The 25340-nt window shown below is 42.1% G+C and overlaps 5 protein-coding genes across 5 annotated transcripts; 2 read left to right on the top strand and 3 right to left on the bottom strand.

Annotated features, from left to right (window-relative positions):
* PCOAH_00027030 (Uncharacterized protein) lies at positions 1–2517 on the top strand (the record flags this gene model as incomplete). Its single annotated transcript, XM_020059508.1, has 1 exon — positions 1–2517. One exon carries the CDS (start codon positions 1–3, stop codon positions 2515–2517), a length of 2517 nt encoding a protein of 838 aa, XP_019915081.1.
* A 400-nt stretch (positions 2518–2917) lies between these two features.
* Positions 2918–6356, bottom strand: PCOAH_00027020 (Uncharacterized protein; the record flags this gene model as incomplete). The annotated part of the gene is made up of 2 exons (XM_020059507.1): positions 2918–6039; positions 6284–6356. 2 exons carry the CDS (start codon positions 6354–6356, stop codon positions 2918–2920), a joined length of 3195 nt encoding a protein of 1064 aa, XP_019914735.1.
* A 2889-nt stretch (positions 6357–9245) lies between these two features.
* On the top strand, positions 9246–11975 carry PCOAH_00027010 (Uncharacterized protein; the record flags this gene model as incomplete). Its single annotated transcript, XM_020059506.1, has 5 exons — positions 9246–10461; positions 10599–10726; positions 10907–11030; positions 11175–11421; positions 11576–11975. 5 exons carry the CDS (start codon positions 9246–9248, stop codon positions 11973–11975), a joined length of 2115 nt encoding a protein of 704 aa, XP_019914786.1.
* A 289-nt stretch (positions 11976–12264) lies between these two features.
* PCOAH_00027000 (Uncharacterized protein) lies at positions 12265–13914 on the bottom strand (the record flags this gene model as incomplete). Its single annotated transcript, XM_020059505.1, has 1 exon — positions 12265–13914. The coding sequence occupies one exon, from the start codon at positions 13912–13914 to the stop codon at positions 12265–12267; it is 1650 nt and encodes a 549-aa protein (XP_019914918.1).
* A 905-nt stretch (positions 13915–14819) lies between these two features.
* PCOAH_00026990 (Uncharacterized protein) lies at positions 14820–23570 on the bottom strand (the record flags this gene model as incomplete). The annotated part of the gene is made up of 1 exon (XM_020059504.1): positions 14820–23570. The coding sequence occupies one exon, from the start codon at positions 23568–23570 to the stop codon at positions 14820–14822; it is 8751 nt and encodes a 2916-aa protein (XP_019914711.1).
* Positions 23571–25340: the final 1770 nt, after the last annotated feature.

The raw sequence follows: 25340 nt of genomic DNA, 5'->3' as shown, positions 1-25340 counted from the left end.
ATGAGGGATGCCCCAGCGAACGCGTCGGAAGTCTGCACGCTGGATGAAATAAAGTCCCATTTTGAAAAGAAGAAATTTGAACATGTGCTGAATTTAACGAAGAAGATTTACTCCAGTGAGGAGTTCGATGAGTACGCACTCAGGGCCAGGTACTACTGTCTGATTGAGAAGGGAGAGTTCACAAAATTGCTGCACGAAATTATGCACATGTTAGTAGGTGATGGAGCGAAGAACGCTGCAAAGGGTGGGAAAGGTCCATCCACCCTTGGTAACAAGGGGAAGAGCACATTTAAGGACCTCTTCCAAGGAAGCTATGAATGCATTAAGAGGAAAAACGTCCTATTCGAGCTCTTCTACTGTATGTACAAACTGAAGAAGCTAAAAAAACTGAACGGCTGTTTGAAGTACGTATCTGAGAAGGAAAAGAATCTGCCCCAGTTTATGGATGTACTCCTGGCAGAGGTAAATTTCCAACTACACCATTTCGAAGCGTCCATTGGTTGGTACGAAAATTTGCTAGAGTGTCAAAATGCCAAGCAGGCAATAGCGGCCTCCATTAACCTCAACAGCGGTTACTTCTCCCTTTACTTCAAACTGCTATATGAGTATAATTTTTTGCGAAGTGTTAACTCGAGAAACAGTTCTGATAAGGCGAAACAGAAAGACATCGAAGAGGTGAAAAATCAAATCGTAACAAACACGGATGGGTTTAAATACGACGAAGAAAGGGATAGCTTTGAGCAGATATTTAACTATGCCACTTTTTTTTTAATTGAAAAGAATTACCCTGAAGCGGTAAAATTTCTCGATTTGGCAGATGCCATTTGTAGGAGTACCCTCATTGGGGGAAGTGCATCCGATTCTGGCGTCGTTGATGGGGAGGAGGAAGTGAACCACGAAGGGGGAGACGATATGGATGACGAAGAAGGACAACTCGATGAAGCAAAAAAACGCTTGAGTGATCACAGCGTGAAAGTTTCCCTCTCGCAGGAGGACATACTAACGAACAAACGGACTCTCGTCCAGTTACAGAGAGCCTACGTGTACTCCAAGTCGAACCGTCTGAAGGACGCCATAGCGATATATGAAAATGTTTTGGAAAGCTACTTGGAAAATGGCCAAAAGGAAGACGCCGAAGGTGTTGACAGTCTCATCCCTTTGGTGGCCTACAACAACTACATCGCTCTGAGGCATAACTGTGAAGGTGAAACTGTTCGCCATGTGAAGCCCAAGGGGAAGAACGTGCCCCCATCTGGGCAGGTTCCATCCGGACAGGCTCCATCCGGTTCCCACCCCACATTCACCCTCAGCCAGGACAAACTGAACAAAATAAAAAGCGACCTACGAATGAGCAAACGTTATTTACACAACGAGAGCGAGTTTATGAGGTCCGTAGCGCTCTTCAACGAATGCGTTAGTAGTCTGAAAAATGACCAGAAGGACGAATTCAAATCCAAGTTGAAAAGTTTTACAACACGTTTTGGAAATTCCATCCTCCTAGATAAATTAATAGCTCTTTTTTTAAAAAGCGAAAATGCACACATCAAATGTAAGCACCATCTGTTGAAAAATATCCATTTGATGTACTCTCATCAGAACAAAATAAAATTTCTAAACGCATATTTATCCTTATGCTATGAAAAAAAAAGTTTCACAGAAATAGTAAAAATGTATAGGAAGTATGAGTACGTATTTAAAATGGATGTCCAACATTATAGCACTTTTTTTTCCAACTTATTTTACGTTTATATATGTGCTCGCTACGGAGGGGAGTCTCTCCCCCTGGTGGGGAAGAATAATACCCCCGTCACCAAAGGTTGTGTGAACAATAACGACGGTGACGGTGCAATTCCACCGCGTAACCTAACCCTCGTGGTAGACCTCTTCAACAAGTACAAACAAGCTATCAAAGCAGATGTAAGAATAGTTAACTACGAGACGGTTTTTCTAGTCAGCAAATATTTACTACACCACGGGAAGGAAGAGTTACTCACGGATCTCTTCGACCATTTGTCCAGACACGTCAAAAATGACTTTCACTTTTTTTCCTGCTTCACTTATATATATACCTACATCAATATGGAACTTACACGAAAGTATGAGGATAAATTGAAGAAGGCCGTTTTGGCGGAGACCTACCTTATCGATGTAGAGGATCTTGAGAATAAAGACTTCACGCTCGGCTTCTCCTCCTCTTTCGGTACTACTACCACTCCTGGTGGGGGAAACGTCCATACTGCTTCCCCCTCCACAGTGCCCATCGATAGGAACAAGAAAAAACGAAAGAGATCGAAGAAGGCAAAGAGTAAGAAGGACGGGATGGGTAACCACGCTGGTTACGACCCAGAGAAGTGGCTTCCGAAGCATGAGAAAACCGGGTTTAAGAAGTCCAAGAAGAAGAAGCAGAAAACGGCGGACGCCCCCCCCAAACCGAAGGTGGTCGTCGTGGAGGAGCCTAAGAACAATCCAGCCGCTTCGTCAAAACTGCAGGGGTTGAAGAAGCGCCGCAAGAAGTGACTTCATAGGAAGCATAACTTTCCACACACATTGCACACAGTTTCAATGATGCTATAACGACGCCTTTACATCCACTACCATCTTTCGCCTTTTCCTACCCCCCATTTTGGCTTTCCCCCCCTTTACCTAAATAACATAATTAAAGAATTGCTATCATCACGCGCATGCGATGAATGATGGTATTTTTGAAAAAATGAAGAACTTGCGTTTTTAAAAAAAATAAAAATGTGTTGAATGAAAACACCGGGAGGGAGAATACAATACTCGCCCGATACTTTTTCATTTTCGAAAAAAATTCCGTTAGTGGAACCTGGCAAGAAGGTACAAACTATGCGGAGTAATCAGTCAGCTACTTGCGTGATCTCCTGCATGGTTGCCCCAAACCTTTCACCTTGCCTGTTTAATTCTCATCATCGTAGTCGATGTCACCGTAGGCCCAAATGACCAGCTTGGCCTTCTTCGCCACGACCTCCTCCTTTTTGAGCTTCTCAAATATTTTGGTGTCACTTCGGTTGTCCACGTAGCAGATACCGCTAGAGACGATATCCTCATTTACACTTTTGACATTCTTATTCGTGGTGAACTGCTCATAGTCGTAAAAAACGACATGGTAGTAGGAACCGTTCTTTTCCTTCTTTTCAAATTTGACGTATAAGAATTTATCGAGCAAAAATTTCTTCACGTAAATAATCAAATCGGCTTTATTTTCGACGGGAATTTTCACCCCAGCTAAGGACACCCTTATGCTGAAGGGGGGATAATTTTTTAAACTCAATCCGTCACTCAATTTTTTGATGTCTTCAAAGTTTAACTCATCTTCATTTCCAAAATCGATGTATTTAACGAGGGCTTTTTTCTTGGCTTTATTTACCTGCAGGATGACAGCCCGATAGTAACACTTATCTATATACTTGGCAATGACTAGGGTGTTCTTCTTAACTTCGGGGAGAACATACTGAGAGGAGGATTCCAAGTTGGATGTTTTGTTTAGCTCCTCTTGTAATTTTTTTAACTGGTCCTGTTTGCTTTTCAGCTGAATGTAAATATTGTTAATATCTTCCACATAGGAGCAATAATATATGTTGTCAAATTGGGATAAGTTTTTCTTCCCACTGAGGTTAGCATTATCCGTGTCGTCTTCATTTTCATCTATTTTTTCAATTGCCCAAATGTTTCTCTTTTCCTTCTTTGCTTCTTCAACTGCCTTCACGTAATTGTTCCTCTCATTGGTGTTGCTTAATCCGATTTCGTTAAGCATTCCATACCCTAAACTTAGCAAATGTAGCCCAAAGTCCTTATTCTGGTGGCGTAAAATACCTATGAAATTACCTCCCTTGTCGCATGATAGGATGGTTATTTGCACATTTCTCTGCATTAGCATCTTTCTGGTATATTTGTAGGCTTGAATAGCTATTTCCTTCAGCTCCAGTTTTTCCTTCTTGCTGGATTTTCCATCTCCGTTCAGTATATTGTGCGCATCTTCCCCGTCATATTCACCTCCGTTTATTTTCTTCACTTTTATTTGGCTAACTGACGTGCTGATAGCGCCAATTTCTTTTAGGTTAATTTTCTGCACAGAGATACCTAGTAGGATAAAGTTAATTAGCAAATTCTGCGAGGGGATATGCAGCTTGAATTTGTTCGCTCCGTAAATATAATCCACACACGCGTTTAAATTGTTATACTTGTTAAGGACGTTTTCGAATGACCTGGCTCGTAAAGAATTTTCGCTTCCACTTATATTATTTATTTTGATAACATCAATGTGCGGGTTAAATTTTCCTACCTTCTTTTCTTGTGCTTCCTTTTCTAATTCTTGGAGTCTAAAATAGTTGCTGGCCTTTTCGTCTTCCTGTCTGTGGTTCATCACTTTGGCCAATCCTTTGGCAACGAGTTGTTCGTTCATGTTGATCCATGTCTGATCTTCCTCCGTGTCGTCGTCTTCCTCTACCAGGTTGACCTCCGCGTGGCCGTTCATCTTTGCGCCCTTTTTCTTCATTCCCAAAGTGTTTCCTTCACCGCTTTTAGTAGCTTCCCCCTTCTTTGCATTTTTTTTCTTTTTTTTTTTCTCTTCCCCCTCGCCGCCCCATTTACTGCTAGGCACAGTTGCACCATTTTTTGCGCTCTCCTTTTTTTTCTTATTCTCCATTTTGTAAACGCTGACAAAGTGCATCCTTCCCTGGTCATCCGAACACTGTGGGATGTACCCCTCGCTATTGCTCTGTGGGGTTCTTACATATTCTGTTACAATTTTTACAACTTGGCCTGTAATTTGGCTTTTCAAATAATCCTTGGCTGATAAGCATAGCGTATTTAGAACCAAATCAGTGCTGTGTTTTTCACACTTAATGGAAGCCATATAGAGTCTTCTCTCCTCATTGTGGTAATCTATAATAATCACATCTCCATAGAGGACCTCAATAACCGTTGCAAGGTACTCCTTCTCGTAATCCACTTTTTTCTCTGTGTAGTTAATCCACTTCTTCTTCCTCAGTTGTATGGCTTCATCCAAGGCCCTCTTATATTCGATGGCATTTTCTACATACTTAATGGTATACTCATTGATGTACGCATAGCCATTTTTCAACAGGAGAGTGCAGATATTTCCCATTTTGTAAAACACATTAGCATACAAATTGCAATTATTATCCATATGTTTTATTACTACTTCGATTTCTCTGTTTAGTAATCTCGCCTCAACAAATTTCTTTGTCTCCATGGCATACTGTTCTTCCTTCACATTTTCTACATTGTTCACTACTTCCTTCTTAAACATATCAACTATGATGCCGCATAAGGTAAAGGAAAAGTAGTACATGGTTTTGTAACCTATTGCTGCTTTCCCTTCTCCGTCAACAGCACTGTCTTCTCCCTCTCCTCCGTCATTTTTTTTTTGGTTTTTTTTCCCACCTGCGCTTTTTTTCTTCTTCCCCTTTGCTCCACTTGTGTTTTCTCCAGCAGTACCATTTTCCAATGCACTACCCCCAATTGCGTTCGTACTGGCCTCCCTCTTCTCACTCCCTTCCAACTCAGCATAGACGCGAAAGTTAGATCCATCCCTCACATGTTCAACAACGCACTTCAAGTTTCTGTTTAAAAACAGATCGTAAATTTTTTTGTTCTGATTCTTGTCATTATAGGAGTATACAATATTCCTAACACAGCTATTAATATTGTTGCCAAAAATTCCTAATTTTTTTTCTTTCGCTTCGATGTAATAACTCTCCAAGTCGGCATACACATTCGTTTTCACATTTTTGTTGGACACCAGATTGGCATAACCCCTCTGGAGTAGCATCACCGATAAGTTCTGATCCTCGTAAAATACGCTGCAATATGTTCTGTTATTGTAGACATATTCCACGACGAAGCTTACATTTTTCCCGATGATCATTTTACGAATGAATTCTCTACTCTCCCATGCGAATGGCTCTTCATTCTTTTCCACATTTTGGCTTTTCATGAACAACCTGGGGCATTGGATGCACGCCAGGCTCACTTGTCTTTCCTGCGCAACGCCACCTACGGATCAGGGTGGGAAAGATACATAAGTAGATAGCTCAAATGGAGAAGGAGTACAAAGTGAGGTGCGTCATGCACTCAGGCAGCTACATGTAAATTACGCACACATTATTTCTGCATATAGGACGTGGGTAGTACAAGCCTCACTGGCACCCCCCAACAAATGTGCGTAAAAAAGTGAGTTGGCACATTTGTAACTTCACACGCTTTCGCGTGCGGCTGCTTTTCTCCATCATATGCTTACCCTTTTTGGCACCCGCCAAAATGTAGGTATCTGCTGACACGACCTGCTTTACAATCCCGTTCAGTTTTTCCATTTATGTACAGTATATTCTGACGCATAAAATGGAGTGGGGGGTCTTTCGTAGGACTGTGTCCAAGCTTATATATATGCCTATGCCTATATAATTGTATCCTTCTTTTGTTTCTTTTTTTTTTTAAAGTGGGTGCGCACAGAGTGAAGTGACTGCTCTTGCTTTATAGTCCCCTATCGACGCGAAAACTAAACATTTGCCGCGTTGAAAAATTAGCTGTTAGCAAACTGATCAATTTTGTTGCGTATTTCTGTTTGTTCGCGCGAACGTTTGGATGCATTTATAAGTGTTAAGAAATTTTCCTTCACTCCTTTGCTTTTGCTGTTGTTATTACTATTGTTTTTTTTTTTTTTTTTTTTTTTTTTTTTCCTTTGCGCTGTGCTGTTCCTTTGTAGATGGCTGTAGAATGCTCTTTGCTAATTTGCACGGTTCAACAATTGTTCATTGACATATGTATTACTCCTTTGGCGTATTCCTTCGAGGGGGAAACTCTCGATTAAGGCTTTTGCAATTGGCACAGTTCGACGTATTTTTTTATTTTTTTTTATTTTATGTACTTTTTTTTTTTTTTTCTTCCTCCCTTTCCTGCTTTGCAATCGAAAGCTCTCTCGTGCCTACATAAATGCGGCATTCCATCCTATTCTATTCTGTGCTGTGCTGCACGCCTTTTTTTTCCAATGTTCACATGTACGTACCTACGCGCGTAATCATCTGTAGGCGGAAGCGCCCACCTCTTGCGTTCCATGAAATAGGAAGGAAAAATTTTAAAAAGGGCGGTGTTATGTAGGAACGTGCGCGTGCACCTAAGAGTACAAGTTTTCCCCGTTTCCTTTTGACCATATGTATATATATTCATATGGGGGATTTTCCCCTTCCATTTTTTTCGTTTTTCCTAATTTATGTTGATTGCATATAGAGTAGGGCGTATTTACGTCCCATTTGCAACTTCGACATGTTTACGCACTTGCTCACTTGCCCTGTTGGCGCCTACTCAGATTAACAGTTGCGTGTATGTTCCACGAAGCGGAATGCATTATAGGGGTACACGTACTCATAAGTGCAGGTAGCACATGTGGCATACAACCCGTATGCGCATAAAGGTGAACAATCCTTGTGGCTCCCCGTCACAGCGCGTAAGCAACTTTTAGCAATTTGTCCCCCGTAGGCATACCCTTTCGTATTCTTCCTTCACTGTACGCACAATTCATGAATTTCGTTCAGAACGCGTCGACAACATATGCATGCGAATTGCCTAGGCGCGAAAGGTGCCACTTTGCTTGTAACCCACAACCAGTCAAATCGTTCCTTTGCAGGAAAAAAAAAAAAAAAAAACCACAATTTTGAAAGAGGCCACCTCAAAGCGATCAACTCTAAGTGATCACTTAAAAAAGCAACGCAAATGAAGCCACTTTTACAACCTCGTCAGGCTACCTTCATCGTTCTTAAAAAAAAAAAACACTTGAAGGTTTTCCCATAGGTGAATTGGCATATCCTTGTGCCTTTGGACAGTCAAAAAAGAAAAGAGTATTACTTTTATGGGCCATTAATGCCTTCCCCCAGGGGCTAACACCACTGAGCGGAAAAAATACCTGTAGAAAGATATGCATGCACACGTGCGTGTACCATGGAAACGCTTTCTTAACCGGCACAAAGGGTGATTCCCCTTTTAAGCGTCCACCATTCTGTGCGTTTAGTCCCCATTCTGGAACACACACCTATAACCATTTGTAAAAAAAAAAAAAAAAAAGAAGCTACACCTCGTTCTATCTTGTTAATGCAAAACAGTCCCCACTGTAAAGAGGGCCACATTATCGCACCAAAGATACTTTAACATAAACATAGGGTCTCTTCCACACACGGCTCTTTTGTCCGTAAGAGGAACCCTCCCCAATTGGAGTCATGATCCCGTTTTTTGCATGAATCAATGTGGTTACATTTTTTTCAAATATAACCAAATGGCGATAAGTAAAATGTTCCAGAACAGATTCACACGCGTTAGAAATCTCGCGTCGTATACTTCTGCCCCCGGGGGGGAATCATTTTGTCTCAATTTCTCCGTAAATCTTCAACTGGGTGGCAAATAGGTAAATGCTCTGATAGGAATTCTCTCCATTTTTAATGTGCTTCCTCGAACATGCCATCTGTGAGTCGATATTTGTTGGGGGAAGCAATCACATGAAATGAGAAGGAAAAATAATGAACACTACACAACTGCAACTAACTCGTTTGCATGTTTAGTTCAATTTTTAAAAAGAAGAAAAAGGAATACATAAATATGCACATGTCTTATTCACAAAGTTGTAATTTTTTTTTTTTTTTCTCACCCGTCTTTTATTCTGTGTTTATAATGCACCTAGGGGCACGGGAAGTACATCATTTAGTTGGTTCGAAAAGGAAGTGTTTTTTCTTTTTTCACACCTGTAGTATCATTCTACATGGAGGTAAAAACACTATCTGCGTACCGCTCATGTGTGGGTATGGGCATATTTGTATCTGTCATCATTCACCTATCCATATGCATCCCTTCGTACTGACGCGTACACATATTTATGCGCACGCGTGTCTACCTGAATGTGTAAGCGAGTATAATTAGCCACAACGGAGCAATGTTTTTTACTCGCAGCACAGTTGTTAGTCCTAAACAATATTGAACATCTCAGGTGTGTATGCGAAATGGCGACATTGGGCAAGCGCAAATACCCGAGCGCGCAAATGGACTAGCTTTTTCTGTCACAAAAAAAAAAAAAAAAAAAAAAAAAAAAAAAAATTAAATAAGTAGGAAAATTCATCAAAACTTGCGCAAATGAAGCAGTCAAAACGCTGCGCAAAATAGACCATTCCGAAAACAACGCAAAGGCGATCTGACGAAAATGCAACCACCGCGCGATTAAAATGAAACTGAAGTTTCTTTTCGCCCTGTTCAAAATAATTGCCCTCGAAAACATGTTCCATATCACGCAAGACATCGTAACTGTATCTACCAAATGCAGCAAAAGGGGCCATACTTTATCCAACCAAAGCGACTGCTTGGAGCAGAGAAGTAAGTACGATAATTTGCATTTCTGGGGATCCTCAAACACTCTGTTTGGAAAAAAAAATGACCATTCGCTTTTACAATTGCGCATACGAAGTGAAGAGGACGAACAGGAGGATGGAAACGGGGAGGAGGAAAGCGGACAGGGGAACGACAACGAAGATGATGATTCGTCCACGGATTCAAATTCTTCCGGATCGAACAACGACCAGAATGATGATTCGCAAAACAAAAAGGGGACTAATAAAAAAAAAAAAAATTCAAACCATCATTATTTAAGAAACCTAAATGTGCACAACCACAATGGTAATAACAACGGATCGAACCAAGACTCAGGCAGTGGTGAAGGGCACAAGCATCACAGGGGGAAGAACCACAAGCACAATAAAAAAAACGTGCAAGGTGGAATGTCTAACGGTGCGAGCAGCGCCAATGTGAATAACAATGTTAATGCGAATAGCAACATGAATGCAAATTACAACATGAATGCGAATAACAACGTGAATGTGAATAACAACATGAATGGGGGAAATAACGTCAATGGGAATACCATGAATGGAAACAACGTCAATGGGAATAACATGAACGGAAATAACATAAATGGAAATAACATGAATGGAAATAACATAAATGGAAATAACATGAATGGAAATAACATGAACGGAAATAACATGAACGTAAATAATATGGGCAGCAATAACATGAATGGAAATAACATGAACGTAAATAATATGGGCGGCAATAACATGAACGGGGTTAGCAGCCCTAATGGAAACATCCCCAATGGCAGCAATAACTCAAGTACAAGCGCGGCTGCCGCCCTTGGAGCCGCCTCCACCTCCGTAGCTGCGGGCAATGGCAATAGCACAAATGCACCCAATACAAACACAAACGCGTATCAAGGAACTACACCGGAAATGGCCATGTCTAGCCCCTCCGAGGATGCAAACGCTGTACAAGTCTTTTTAAAATTAATGGAAAATAACGATAAATTTAACACCAGCGAAATTATATGCAGTTCGATCAACTGCACTCCCCTAACGAACGACGCCAACGGGAAGGTGCCCCTGGCCGGTATGTCTTAAACGCCTCCCACATGCGTACATGAATGTGTATATGCAGACTTGCAGCCCATTCCTGAATACTCTTGCGCACTTACTAACCCACCAAATTGCGCATGACTCATACACCGTTTTTTCCCCTTTGTACAGATTGCACAAATGTAACGTACTGCGGCGGGTGTTCCATTTTGGGAACATCAAGAGACCAGTGTAGCAACATGAAAAGTTTTAACCCAGATAATATCCTCGTATCATCGGGTTTCGTCGACTCTGCAAATGTTAACAAAAAAAAAAAAAAAAAAAAAAAAAAAAAAAAACATGTAGATTGTTATGCTCGAGCGGGGGAAGCAGCTAGCTTTTTTTATGACAGCTGATGACAACACTGCTAAGTTTGTCATTTTTTTTTTTTCCAAATATTATTCGCTGTTCATATATTTTTTTTTTTTTTTTTTGTTTAGCTGAATAGCCAAAATAGCTTGGTAGGTTTGCCGTTTGTGTGGGACAAGGCGTTGTTCGACTTCTCCAAGTGTGTCCCTGATGTGAGTAGATTCGTGCAGGCATCCAAGGGACTTCCCAATGCAGGTATTTTTACTCAACGGGAAAGACCATCTCGCGTGGCGTTAAAAGACACGACTCCTTTTAGTTGTATCAGCTGAGTGTGCACGCACACGTATATAAATATATACATATATACGTGTATGCAATTTTTTCTTTTTCCTTGGGTAGATAAATCTGAGGCGTACAAGCACCTGTTCCGGCTAGCCAACTTTTACATATACGGAACGAAGCTCGCAGAGGATAACAACGCGAACGGGTTGAACGTATCCGTCAAGATAAACAATGTCAACTCTGATTCTTTAAAACCAAATGAGCAATTACCGAATGGAAACAATTCCCTTCCCACGTGCCCTTTGAATGTAGCTAATTTCAAAACTTTTAACATTCACCAGACGCAGTCCTTCGCCTTTTACCAGTAATAGCCACTTATAACCGCACCGATAGGTTTTCGGGGCATGTAAAAATGGGCGTTGCAGCTCCGCACTGCTCTAGCACCTTCTTAATTGGTCGCAATTTATATTCCATTTCACCGCAAATCCTATATCACTTCACCGTTTATTCCCCCCTAGGCGCCTATTTATCCCAGAAAGCAGCAACCAGCTGGACAGCCGAAACTTGAGTGTCGACATAACCAACGACCAGGGGTACCACGTGGGGAACTACTTCTTTTACGCCAAAATTGAATGCCCCCGGACGGACCCAGCTATAGAAAACTGGCTAAAGCTTCAAGAGACGCAACAAACGAATGTGTTACAGAACCTGCAAAACAGTAATCAAACAGGGGGCAATCTCCCAAACGGGGCACAAAACGGAAACGGCGCACAGGTGAGCCCTCCTGGAAATGTGCAACAGCCCAAGAGTGGTAATTCGCAAGGTGATTCTAAGCAAAAGGCGGCTTCGCACAAGAGCGCCCCGAGCATACTTCTCCTTTTGCTACCAGTAATTATGTACTTCGTTTTGGTGAATTAGTTTTTGCAGGTATGCGGCTACACATCTCATGGGAGTGGCCGCCCGTCAATCATTTTTAACTACGCACCTGCATACCCCTTTCCTCACGTCTTTTTTAATTCCCATCGTTTCGCCTTTCTAATTTGCCACACCCTGATTTGTTCATCCCCTGTTTAGTATTTTAAAAACAATTTAACTCATGCTACTGCGAAAAAGTTGCGCACAAAGTTTATATACACACATGGATGTCTCATGCAGTGGGCGGTGCGGCTGCGCATGGGAAGGATGAGGAGGTGGACGCCTCGGCCGATCATGCAACTAACCCTTTACCAATTAGCAAAGAAATTTGAGAAGTGTAAATTTCAATTAATCCATTTAGCTTCTCAATATCGTTATGGAAATTTTTCATCATGGAATTATGGTCATGGAAAACGGCATGGCTGCGTCTATCAGCATAGTCTTCTATTCTTTCGTTAATGCGCTCATGCCTTTTTTGCAGCTTCTCCAGCTCATCCAAGTTTAAGATGCTGGCGTGATTGCCAAACGGGCTAGCTCTAGCACTGGCAGAGGTTGGTGTTGCACCGTTTGTAATGGTTGCCGTGCGAATGTACTCATTAACCTGCCTAACCGGGGCAATGATGCGCTGCTGCAAGTTTAGGAACCCCTCTATGGAAGCCTTCGCTTCATTAACAAGCAGAACGTTTTCCTCCATGTTGTTCTCATCCAAGGTGGGATATACCATTTTGCGCATTGCGTCTTCCAAGTGAGTCATCCCATCAGTTATTTCGTCCAATTTTAACATGTACTCATTGGGGAGCACAATCTTTGCGTTTTTCAAAAGGTTAAACAGGTGAAATAAATCTGGGTTGTACTTTTCCACTTGTTCATGCAAAGTTTGGAAAATATGTTCCGTAATTTTGTACAACTTCTGCGTTATCTTCATGTGCTTCACATTTTCTTGTATTTCTTTTTTTTTTTTTAAAAATTCATTTTTTTCATTCTTCAACACCTTTGCGTAATCTTTTACATCGTGGCACATTTGGCTATACGTCTTCTCCTTATTATTTGCGCCCAACAAATAAGGCACTATTACATCTGAGCAGGTGTATATATAATTTTTGTCCTCCATTTTGTGAAGCCTTCTATTGCAAAAGTGCTTTTCGCTTTGTTCAGCACAATGGGTTAGAGGCGTATCTCCAAAGACGCTTCTTCTAACAGTGGAGCAGTTGTTATACAGATTAACCATACCAATGCAATCGTCCCTTTGGTTTTCCTCAAAATGGAATGTTTCGGTTATGTCCTTTTTATAACCATTTACGTAGACTGATTTGTGCTGCTCATTTTCCTGCACACTTTTTTTCCTTTCGAATGAACTCTCACAGAATAGTTCTCCATCTGAGATTACATTTTTTTTCATATCCAGGGAAGCGCAGTGGGCCAGGGGGTCTCCGTATCCTCTTTCGGTGCAATTTTTCAAAAGGGATATGAACGTATCCTTGGTTCTTTTGCACGTATCTCCGTTTCCTTCTGTTGGAAAATCCTCTTCCATATGCTCCTCATTTGTACTATTCTCTTCAGTGGTATCTTCCGTGTGGTGTCCTTCACCTTTATATGCATTCCCTTCGCCACTCTCCCCCTCAGGCATCGCAACCCTCGTGTAGCTCAGCTTGCACAGCGCTTTTTGTATCTTCGCATAGCAGTTGTAATTACTCAAGTTGTGCTTTTCCAAAACGGTGTTGCCTATGTACCGATAGGGTGCACACTTATCATCATACTTATAGTTCTGCAGCTCGTCTTCGTAGAATGTTATCGCATCAATGACTTCCATGCAGGTGGATAGGAAGCTGTCTGGAGGGGGGGCTTCTCCTGATGAATCCGCCAAACACATCCCTAGACCGATTAACAAAGAACAAAATAGAAGAACACCCACAGAAAAGGTGAGCACCGTTTTGCGCCTCATGTTGGGGAGTCTACCTAAGGGGCGAGCAGCAGCAGAGCTACAACGTACAACTGAGAAATAACGCCGTTCCTTTCCCTGCATGTTCCTTTTTTCCGCGTGCATACTGAAGCTATTGAACAGACGCATTTTATTTTTACAAACAAATTTTAAATTATCATATGGGACGAACCTATGACGTTTGTCCAGTGAGCTAATCGTAGGGACAAATTTTCACACACATTAGCGTGCGCACAAAAATGAAAAACAGTGCAAATTTTTGGAGGGCGAATTATGAACAAAGAGTAACCTGCGCAGAGGAAACCAAACAAGTACATATTTACGACATCTACGTTGCAGGGAAGTTCGCCAAAATGGGAGTTCCGCTATCTGGGGAACATCGATATACGTTCGTCTGTCCTAACCTTCCAATCCCGCTATATATCTGCGCACCTCCCTGGTGTAGGTACAAAAAAACGGCTAAAAAAAGGAACAAATTGGAGGCAAAAGGCGCACAGAAGGGGAGCACTGTTCGGGGCAGGCGTGTCCAGCATGGCAACGTCGAAACATGCAAACGCCGAAATTTTATTAAAAATGGGAGGAGTTATTAACAACGTTATTCAAAAGACATATTGGAGGGAGCAGTACCCCGTATCAACGCATCGTTGGTGTGATCTGCCTTAAAAATTATCAAAACAAAGGCACACCAATTGGGGAAAAAAAAATGCACAAACTGCGCCAGTGTAGGAAATCCTTAAACACATTTGAAAATGCAATCGAAAAGGATTTTAAAAAAAAAATTGAAACGCTTACACAAAAAAAAAAATGTCAAATGGTACTACATATTAGGATAATTTTTTAGAAAAATAAAACTCCAAATAAGCGCTTTTACGCACGTGATGGCTGTCTGTATGACCATAGACGTGGTCCTAACTCCTGTAGTACTCTATGTAGTAAAAGGGAACTGCATAGGACAGGTTGAAGAGCACCACTTCATCATTGGAGAAAGACATGGAGTCGTAATTGTTATAGTATTGGTGCATATCGCTTTGGTCAGATTTTATAAAGCTGCTGAAGGGGGCCTTGTCGTAGTGGAAGGATTTCCCCTTGTGCAGGGCCACGATGATAAGCCGGTAGGTATGATTATAAGGGGGAGCATCCGTAGTACCTGCAGCGTTGGTGGGGTGGGCAGAGGAAGTTGGCTCAGAAATCGCTTCCTGTGTTGTTTCCACCCCAACGAGGGAGTCATAAAAGTTGGAGGCGTCCCGTATGTACTTAAAAAAAACGGCGAAATTTCTCATGTTGGGAGAGAATTTTTCGAACGCCTTTTTGTTGCATTCGAAGCCATGTGAGTCACTAAAAATTTTGTCCATCAAGTTAAATCTGGAAATGAAAAAATACAAATTCTTCTGGTCAATTTCGTAATTCCTCTTCTTCATAAAAGGAATAACATTTTTTATGTTAACTTGCTTGTCTAGTAGGGATAGGAACGACTCCACCACATACTTGGTGCAGGTCTTCAGAATCCTCTTCTCATTTAGACGAAACGTACTTTTGTGTAAATTATTCTGCTCAATAAAAAGACGATTAATCAAGTTCGTCTCGTAATTGTTCTGTATGTAAAGACACAAAGTAGAATTCTCATATATTTTGTAACTCCCCTGGAATTTACTCTTTATGTACTTGTAGAAGGTGTAACAGTCAAAGGAGTAGAAGAGTAAGTTGTTGTAGGCCAGACTGTAGATATCGTTGTAGTCCCTTTCCAAGAAGAGAGACACTTTGTGTGTTTGTCTCTTCTGCTCCGTGTTGTATATATTAAACATAATAAAATTGTGCGTCTTCACATTATGCTCGTAAAAAACGGAAGTGAAAAACTTGCTGAAGAGGTATAGCCTATTCGATTTGCTGATTGCTGAGTCTTTTACGTCTTCGTAGTTGAGGTTCTTCAGGACGGGGGTCAGGTTAGCATCCTGTTCGGCGTTATTCACGGGGGAGGAACGCCCGGTTGGACGGCTATCAAGGCGGTTTGTTTGGTCATTCTCACCACCGGATTTGCCATTATTCTCTCTCTTACACGCACCCCCCTCCTGACTGTTGGGCTGGCCGCTATCCTCACTTCGGGCATGTGCCCCCTCCGGGGGATCACTTTTCTTCTTCCTGCTCAGTTTACACTTCACGTCCTTCAAATCATTCTGTATGTTTATCATAACATCCATAATTTTATTTAAAACTTGACTGTTCTTTTCCTTCCCTTGGCTATCTATATTTTCCCTAAACAGTTCGTAAAGCAATTCGTTATAATTGGCATTCCTTCCACTGCTGGTACTTACATTGTGATCCAGTGGGTAGTTTCCCCTTGATATACCTCCCCTATGCATTGTGTCCCCCTCCGAGTGTCTAAATATACGAACGTCAAGGTTACTTCCCATGTCTTTACCTACCTTGTAATGCTCATAATTTGTGTTGGCCTTTCTAAAAGGTAGTTCATTCTTCCCTTCTCTGTAGTTCCACGTTTTATTCTCATTTGGGTAGGCATCGCCCATTTGAGGGGTCACTCCATGTGTGTTATCCTCTCTTTTCTCCTCGTAATTAAGTGGTAATGGCCCACCTATGTTGTCACCCCTGTTGCCACTGTATTGGCATGCCGGGGCAGGTGCTGCCCTATCCATGTGACTATCTACCTCCTTTGACTCTCCAGAACGCTGGAATGTTGTTACATTTTCGCCTTTTCTGTGCAACTCCTCCTGGGCATACTTACTATTCCGCCGCACAACTTCGCTTCGCGCACCTTCATCGAAGTAGTAATCATACGGAAGTGTAGTGTTGCTTCTTCCACCCACGTGTAAGCACTGTCCATACTGGTGAGGACTCTCCGTGTACTTCCCCTTATATAACTCTCCCTTCATATCATATTTTAAATGTGCCTCCTTATAGTTATAAATAGCTTCTTTCTTTTCCTCTAGGTGTGTATATCCAAGCGGCTGTGTACTGTTTCCCTTCCATTTGCCTCCCCCCCCGTAGGCCACATAAGATGTGTGTGCCTTTACATACGCCCCGTTTGGCATAACTGGTCCGTGGAAATCTTCTCCATGGGGGGTCCCACTGGAAACATAATTATGGTCCAAAATCTTTACGCTCGTTTTTGATTTTTCCACTCTGTTAGGGGGGATAACCATCATACTATGTTCGTCCAAGTTTTCGTACAGGGGGGGGTAGCTGCCGTAGCGCTTCTCCCGGTGGTGATCTACGCAATGTCCGCCATAACGGTAGTCTCCATCGCGACTCCAACTTGGGCCATACCTTTCGTTGCCCCGATCCCTAATCACTCCCTCCCTTTCAGGCCAGTTATCGTACCCTTCGCATCCCCCCAAAGAGCTATACCTCTCACGGACATTCCCTTCCATGAGACGGTTAACGAATTCCTCTTCCCTCGCAAGATTACCCAAATGGCCAGAACGGACCTTATCATTTGGGAGAAATTCGTTGAATGGATAAATCGGCTGACTGTTCTCATCCCCATAATGCTGCGTGCCGTTTTTGCTGTACTTGTGTTTAATCATGTCTGCTTCAAATTGCTCATCATTTTTTAACTCGTACGTGTTCGTTGAATTCATTTCTACAATATCCCTTCCATGATAGTTGTCCCCTTTTCTGGCTTGCTCGTTCGGATAATTTGCGTCTCTGCTTCGGCATCTACCATCATAAGGGTAATCCTGTGTTGGCCTTTCCTCAGGAAAATCTCCACCCGCGTGATTATATGTGCTCCTTTCTTTCATTCTTTCAAGGTTGGTTGAATCAGTTCGGTTTTGCAAACGATCTGGTGCCATTATTATCTCGTTATTCCTTTTCACGACGTTGTCTTCTCCGTTTCTTCGGCCACCTCCCTCTGTGTGTATGCCACTTGGATGGGTACCTCTTCCGTTTCCACAGATATGCGCGTTCATCTTCCTTTCCCCCTCCATCGGGTGACTCATTCCGTAAGGTTGAGTTGTGTTCAACGAGTCGTTCCTCTCATATGAATTTTTATCCCCTACCGGGTTCTTTTCTGATTGAAAACCGTTACCATGTTCCTCCTTATAACCCCTCTGACGCATATCTCTCCCGCTGCGAGTTTCTCTCTTGTTCTGTCCCATCCCTTCCACCTTAACTGCACCGAGATATGCATTTTCACTTAATGCACCTCTCCTGGAATGTTCCCCGTTACTTCTCACTTCATCATTGTAGTGATTATGATAAAACTCGTTTTCCCCTTTTCCCTTACTGAAATACCTTCCGTAGGGGTAATCACCCATGTTACCCTTATGGGATGTGTAGTTTTCTTCTCTTTCTTTGGATGAAAATGTTTCGCGTTCATCAGCAGCATGCTCATAGCTGTAGCTGTGTCTACTCTGTTCCACATAACCCGCTTGACCACTGTTGCATCTGTAAGGGTCTCCATAAGGACCATTTGAATTTGTACTGTACTGTGTATTCCTTGTACAGGTTTCTTCGTGATGCTTCTCTCCCTCCATGTAGTCGGCCCCTTTCCCCCCTGCACCCTGGACCATATGATAATCTACACTCGGTTTTTTATTAAAATGTCTGGGGTCCAAATGATCATCCCCGTTGCTACCACTACGCGGATGCGTCTCCCTAGAAGGAACCTTTTCATTGTCACTCCGCTGATGATCGTGGTGAATGTCGTTATTCACATGTAAATCATTTGGTATACATTTGGGGGATAATCCATTTGTGTTGCCTTTCTTTCCTGTGTAACCGTTACCGCTTTTTTCCTCACCATGTGCGAATGGCAAGTTATCTCCTTCATCGTAGCAGTTAGGACGCACTTTTCTTTTTTCCTCACTCGGGGGGATGGTTATCTTCCTCGTGTTGCTCTTCTCTCCATTTGTACCTCCTACGTCTGTAGAGTCATACTCTGTTGCTATGCTTCTACTGCCTCTTTGCGGAGGTTCACCTATTTTGTCATCCTCTTGGAGTACATACTGGTAGGGTTTCTCTGCTTGTCCTTTCTGCTCACTTATTCCACTCCTTTCGCTTTTTTCGAAGGAGTAACTCGTGCTGCATGTTTCTAATACATCATTCGCAGCTTCACTTGGCGTTTTATCTTTCGCTTGCATACCCTTTTTGGATTGCACTTGTTCGACGCTCCGTTGTTTTTCCCCTTCACTACGCGGGATGGTATTCCGATCAATGGGCCCCTTCTGCTGCACGTCTTCTTTTACGAAAATTTCATCAACGCTGTTCCTTCGATGGTCATGCGTGTGTTCCTCAACTGTGGGATGATTGGTGAACCCCCCTGGTGGTGTGATTTTTCCACTGGGCCCACTAACCAATGTGGTACTGCTACTTCTTTGCAATTCCTTCCATGATCCAGTCCTGCTTGTTAGATACCCCTGTCTTCCAGGTACCCTTTCTTCGCTCACCTTTCTGTGTGTTTTATCCTGGCGCATTATGTCCTCTTCAAAAAGTTTTTCATTTTCCCCACTTGGGAAGGGCGCATTTCCATTCATGCTGGAGCGACTGATAAGGGGGTTCCCTTCAGATAGGGGTGACGTCCTGGAAACATTTCCCTTGGTGATCCTCTGAAATGGGTTTCCATTCGGTTGAAATTCCGTTTGGCCTTCTTTAATTGCTTCCCCCTTTTCCTGAGAAATCTTTCGCTTACTCTCAAAGTACGAACTGTGCAACGGCCTCGGAATGCAGTCATACTCCGACGAATTATGTATGTTGTCGAAAAAAAAAATGGAGGAGTTTTTGTTCTCACTAAAGTGGAGAATGTCTGGCATGCTTGTCATCCCGCTGTGCTTAATTTCGTCCTCCTTGGAGAGTTGCGATGAGTAGTTTATTCCCTCCACACTTCTATTGTTCACCATTGGGGGGATTTTTCCCTCCTCCAGAGAGGTCTTCTTATCCAGTGGACAGAACTTACCTTCATTCGGTGGTACCTCCTTCCCACTGGATCTCACTACAGATGAAGATCTTTCGGAGTCGGTCCCTCTGCTCAGTTGTCTTAAAAAAAGTGGGTTACCATTTTGACTTTGTCCCAGGTTTCCATTTATGGGAGGTCTATCATAGGAAACGTCATGCATATGATTGGTGTCTTCATTCGTGTGGGGGGTAAAGCGCGTACCTTCTTCTTTGCACGTAGATATTTCTTCATCTGGGCATGCACCAATAACGTGGTTAACTCCGCAATGGCTTGTCCTTTTCGATATGCCCAACTCATTCGGCATGTTGTGGGACTCTTCGATGGAGCCCCTCCCCCCCTTTGTCTTGCTCCATTCCATTTTGCCACTGCTTCGCATGCTACATTTGCTTGCACTGATGAACATGTTATGTCCACCCCCGGTAAACTCACCACCAGTACATTCATCCTCAGGACGGGCACCCCCGTTACCCCATTTCACCTCCTGCGGATCATACGCGGAACAGTCTCCCACCCCATTTGCATTGTCACTATGGGTCCTGTCCACACTGATATCATTATACGCGTTTGCGCTTTCCCCCTCGCAGTCACTTATGCTTCTTTTGCGCCTCATCCCCCCGCTGGTGCCGCCACGGAAACAATTGGATGGGTCTCCATAGTTCGCCTTATCATCGTGGGGAAAAACGGATGAGAAGGAATTGACTTGGTTCACCTGATCCCCCTTTTTTGCCTTCCCTGTGAGGGAAGAATAATTACTAATTGAAAGACTGTTGGGCTCATTCCTTATGTCATACCCTCCTGATGGAAGTGCATGCAGATCATCTGGAGCGTCTTCATATGCTTTTCCCAATGTGTTACTCATACCTGAGGGTTTACTGACCACGTAGGGGCACTTCGAAAATCCGCTTTTGCTTAAAAATAAGTTTGGCAGATTATCTACCTCTTCTCTAGATAACCTATCTTCATGCACATATATGTCGTGCTTTGAAAAACTATTTATACTGTCCGTTTTGTTGAGGGGCGATCTGGAAATACTACGTTTCTCCATCTGGTCTCTCTCATTTCGTGGTAGGTCACTGGAAGAGGTTGTGAATTGGTCCAAGGTGGCTGTCTTGGATTTCCTCCACTCCATATTATTATAACTACGCTGCAATGTCAATGTATTTTTCAGTAACATATTTTTATCTAACTGGGAAGGTAACTCAGAAAACTTCATTTCGTTTTCCATGGTGTCATCCTTCCTTTTGCTATACTTGTCCTTCAACTGATTGATTGAGTTGCTCCTTCGTTCGGATTGCTCCTGTTTGGTTTCTCTAAATTTAGACCTTTCTCTAGACTCCGCCCTTTGCTTAAGGTTACAGTGAGTTACTTCAAGTGAGCGTTCATTACTTGGTGCAGATCCAACCTTTGGAGATTGTTGCTGTTCCTTTTTCGCTTCTTCCACGTCTGGGCGATTGCTATGCGTAGACACAGCATCACCCCTTAGACCAGATGATTCACCCTTGGGGAGAACCACCTCGTTGCAACTGAGCGAAATTTTAAAAAGGCTATCCGCCGCATCCGGGTCGGAGGAAAAGGAAAACCTTTTCCTGTAATCATCGGGGGGGAGGTCCCCTTGAGGAGTGACGACATGCGGACTGCCGTCCTCTCTGTACAAACTGTTCGACTTAATAAAAATACTATCGTCCAAAATGACATCATCGAGGAATTTGCCCTCATCGTTATTTTTCGTATATATGTCCATAATACTGCTGTTTAAACTTTCCAATTTGTTCAAACTAAGATCATTGAGCATCGAAATGGAGTTTATTTTTTTGTAAATTTCGTTAATATTTTTCCTATCCACATCGTCTTCACTAATGGGGAGAGTACCATCCGCTTCGTCTTTCACTGCAGCTTTACCAGAGGAAGCAGCGTGAGTGAGTACTTCGCTCATCACTTCCTCGGACAGTTGACGTCCTTCCACATCGCTACCATATTTTTTACCTTCTTCTAATTTCTTTTCCTTATTGTAATTTTTAAAAATATTATTGTCAAAATCGATGTTTGTGCTAAGGTGTATGCTTTCTTTTTTCTTTTCTCTCGCTCCATGATCCTCTGCTTGATCAGTTATTATTTCGTTCGCTTTTACGCTCATCTGTGAATGGGCCAGATCTACATGGTTACTGCTGTTTAGGTTGAGGTAATTTCTCCTGACAAAATTGCCACTGCTTTTTAAGGAAGCCACTTCACCACTTTTTACCCAACTGGAATTACCATTCGGGTTTATTTTGTTAACATTTAGGTTATTTAGCGCTTCATTCAGTTCATTGTTCCTCGTGTGAAGAATTACATGACGACCAGGTAAGGCACTTTTGTCCACCTTCGTATGACTTAAATTGGGATCAAAGTAATCTCCACTACCTAAGTAAGTCCTATGACTCTCATCTAAGGTGTTCTGGCGACTAGTGCCTAAATTACTTCTGTTACTTTTGAGGCTATTCTCGTAGTACGTTCCGCTATTACTGCTAGTATTATCCACCGCTATATATATGTCTGATTTTTTTTGCTTGCTAAACGCTTTATTCTCTATACCGTTAGCTGAGCAGGAAAAAACTTTCCCATGGATATTTGCACTGTGATCACTGTTCAGGTCAATGGATGGATTAATTACGTGTTCACCATGATCGTCCCGCCGATCAGGTTCTTCTTCCCCTGCCAGGTCCCTGCCGATGAAGTTGCTGGAATTCCCATTGAAGGTGAACGAGCTGACTGACGTGTTGCTATCGCTCATTGTTGCCTCTTTCGGCTTGGACCCCTTGGCGAAATTGGACCTGCTGGATCCCCTCATGCCGTTTGAAAAATTTGAAAATTTTGAAAAATTCGAAATTTGGCTCAGATCCAACATGTCATTATTGTGGAGGGAAAACTTGTGTACGCTGTTCTTTTCGCTCAGGGAGTAAAAACTAAATTCCTTCTTAAGGTCCTCCGTTGACATGAGTGACAGATCCAATTGGTTCTTCCCCACAGGACCATCCGTGCTGACCATGTCGGCGTACCCACTCTGGATCAGATACTTCCTATAACTTATTTTGTCCTTACACCCAGTGCTACTAAACTGAGGAATTCTCTCCAGACTGTCCAGGTTTCCTCCCATTTTATAATTAGCATTGATCCTATAATTGACGTCCCTATCCATTTCGACTGCTTCGTCACAATTTTTCTTTCTAATTTGCCCATGAGTTTGTACAGTGGAGGGGTAGGGTTCGTTGGGTAAACAGCCTTCCCTTTGGTGGTAATCGTGCCGCGGTGCGAACACAGTGCCACGTCCCACTACCACGCATCCATCACTTCCGTCATAATGGTGTTCCTCTTTTTCTTCCTCTATTTCCCCCTCTTCATCATCCGACCTTAACAAAAGACTTATATTTTTTTCTATTTTTTTTAACGAATTAGCCTTGGCTATACTCCTCAACAGTTCCCTCTCTTTATTGTTCGTTCTGTGCGCCTTCCTTTCATCCCTTGGACTGTGGGTTGGATCCCCATCCGCAGTCTGCGTCCCGCCTAACAAACGGTACTTAGCTGCACCATTAGGCCCGTCTTTAGTTATCTTGCAGTGCGCTGCTTCATGTGCTTTCCCCTGTTGCGCCTCTCCCCCTCCCTTATCCACATCGTTTTCCTCGTCATATTTTATTATCGTTTTTAATTTGGACAGGCTATCGGTTATGTTATTGTACAAGTTAATGCTTCCGCTTCTCGACATGCTTCCTTTCATTTCGGCTGTGTGTATTCTTCCGCCATCATGGGTGGTGTCGCTCTTCGTTTTTGCATCCCCCTGGGGATTCCAATTAGCTGTCTTTTTTCCTGTTCACATATGAGGGGAAAAATATACGTACATATATATATATGTGTATGCATACATTTATGTGACGCAACGGCACAAATGACAAATGAGGAATAAGTTCTTTTCTTTGGCGAGGCGCTCCGTGGCGCATGAGCTGGTACATAACGTGCAATGCTGTTGTTCTATGGTGTTACGTGCGGCTGTCTTTTCGTGCTTTCTCCCTCTGCTCTGCTATTCTTTTAATTGGTACACCAAATCTCTAAGTTGTAATTCGCAAAGCAAGTTATGTCGTTTCTGTTTTAGTCACCTATGCCGTCCAATGGATTTACTCCCTCAGATATGCCTAGGACATCATGATATTCATTATCCACCATATTTTTTCTTTTCCCTCTTTTGCTAAAATATTAACATCACTTAATGAGAAGATGGAGAACTCAATTAAAAATGGGGGTCGGGGAAAAATACATGGTTTTTAAAAACCATTACACTTAAAAAAAAAAAAAAAAAAAAAAACATGCATACATACGTACGTATAACTACATATGTACAAATTGTCGAATAATTTTACTTTACGTGTGCAACTATGCGTGCCCCCCTTGGTACCAAAAAACACGCACAACTACGAATAATTACACAATCCGGTTAAAAATTAAATATTCTCCCATGCTTACTCAAATGAGAGAAAACGTACATTCGTTCGCAACATATGTATGTATACAAACATACGCATGAAATGCACTTTTTAAAAAGTGGGGGAGGCCAAAAAAAAAAAAAAAAAAATTCTTGTATATTAATGTATCTTTACAATTTTAAGGCTATGATATGCGTGTTGAAGCAATTTGCTCTTATCCTCACGCTGCTATGCCCCTGTGTATATTTCCATCTTTTACATTTTTTCCCCTTCATTCAATAAAATTTAAGGGAAAAAAAAAAAAAAAAAGAGGAACTAATTGACGGTTGAAATAAGTACTCCGACGAAGCAAATATATTTTGCTGTTATGTACTCGTATATAAATAGGATTAAAAGCTTTCTTTAAAAAAAAAAATATTTACATTTCTGTTCAGGCAAGTGCTTGTCCTTTTCGTATCACATGAGTTGTTAGTGTGTAAGCTTATGTGTAAATGTACAATAGGATACACATTTATACATTTGTTTCGCATGCGTGTAAACAGACCTGTGGAAAAAGGTACTAACAGTGATGCCAATCTCGAAAAAAAAGGAAGCAACCTTTCGACAGAATTATTGCAATTAGTGTTCACCATGTGTTGGCATAATATCTCTTGCGTACTTACGTGTACATTTATGAATTACACTTTAAAGGCATCTCGACTTGATACTTCATTTGTTCCTTTATAACAGCGTTGGGGAGTGTCCTCTTGGAAAAATAAAAATAAATTTCCTATATTATATTTTCCGTGAAAATGTATCTCTTTACAGATATTTGCAAGTATTGTATGTTTATATGTTCCTGTTAAGATGGAGGACCCCGGTCATTGAGGTACATGTACTGTGGACAAGGTTCTCTCACGTCCCGCTTTTTCGTTGCGGGTTAAAAATTTCATTCCTCATGAAAGGTAGTAAGACAAAAGGCGGCGGTCAAAGGGATGATACCGGAAGACACAAAAAAAAGTGTATTTTTTTTTTTTTTTCTTTTTGCACATGAAAGCATTTTACATCATCACTCTCAGCATGATTATCAC

This window comes from Plasmodium coatneyi, chromosome 9 (assembly GCF_001680005.1).
Source record: "Plasmodium coatneyi strain Hackeri chromosome 9, complete sequence".
Taxonomy (NCBI): domain Eukaryota; phylum Apicomplexa; class Aconoidasida; order Haemosporida; family Plasmodiidae; genus Plasmodium; species Plasmodium coatneyi.
This window is presented reverse-complemented; position numbering and strand designations above follow the sequence as displayed.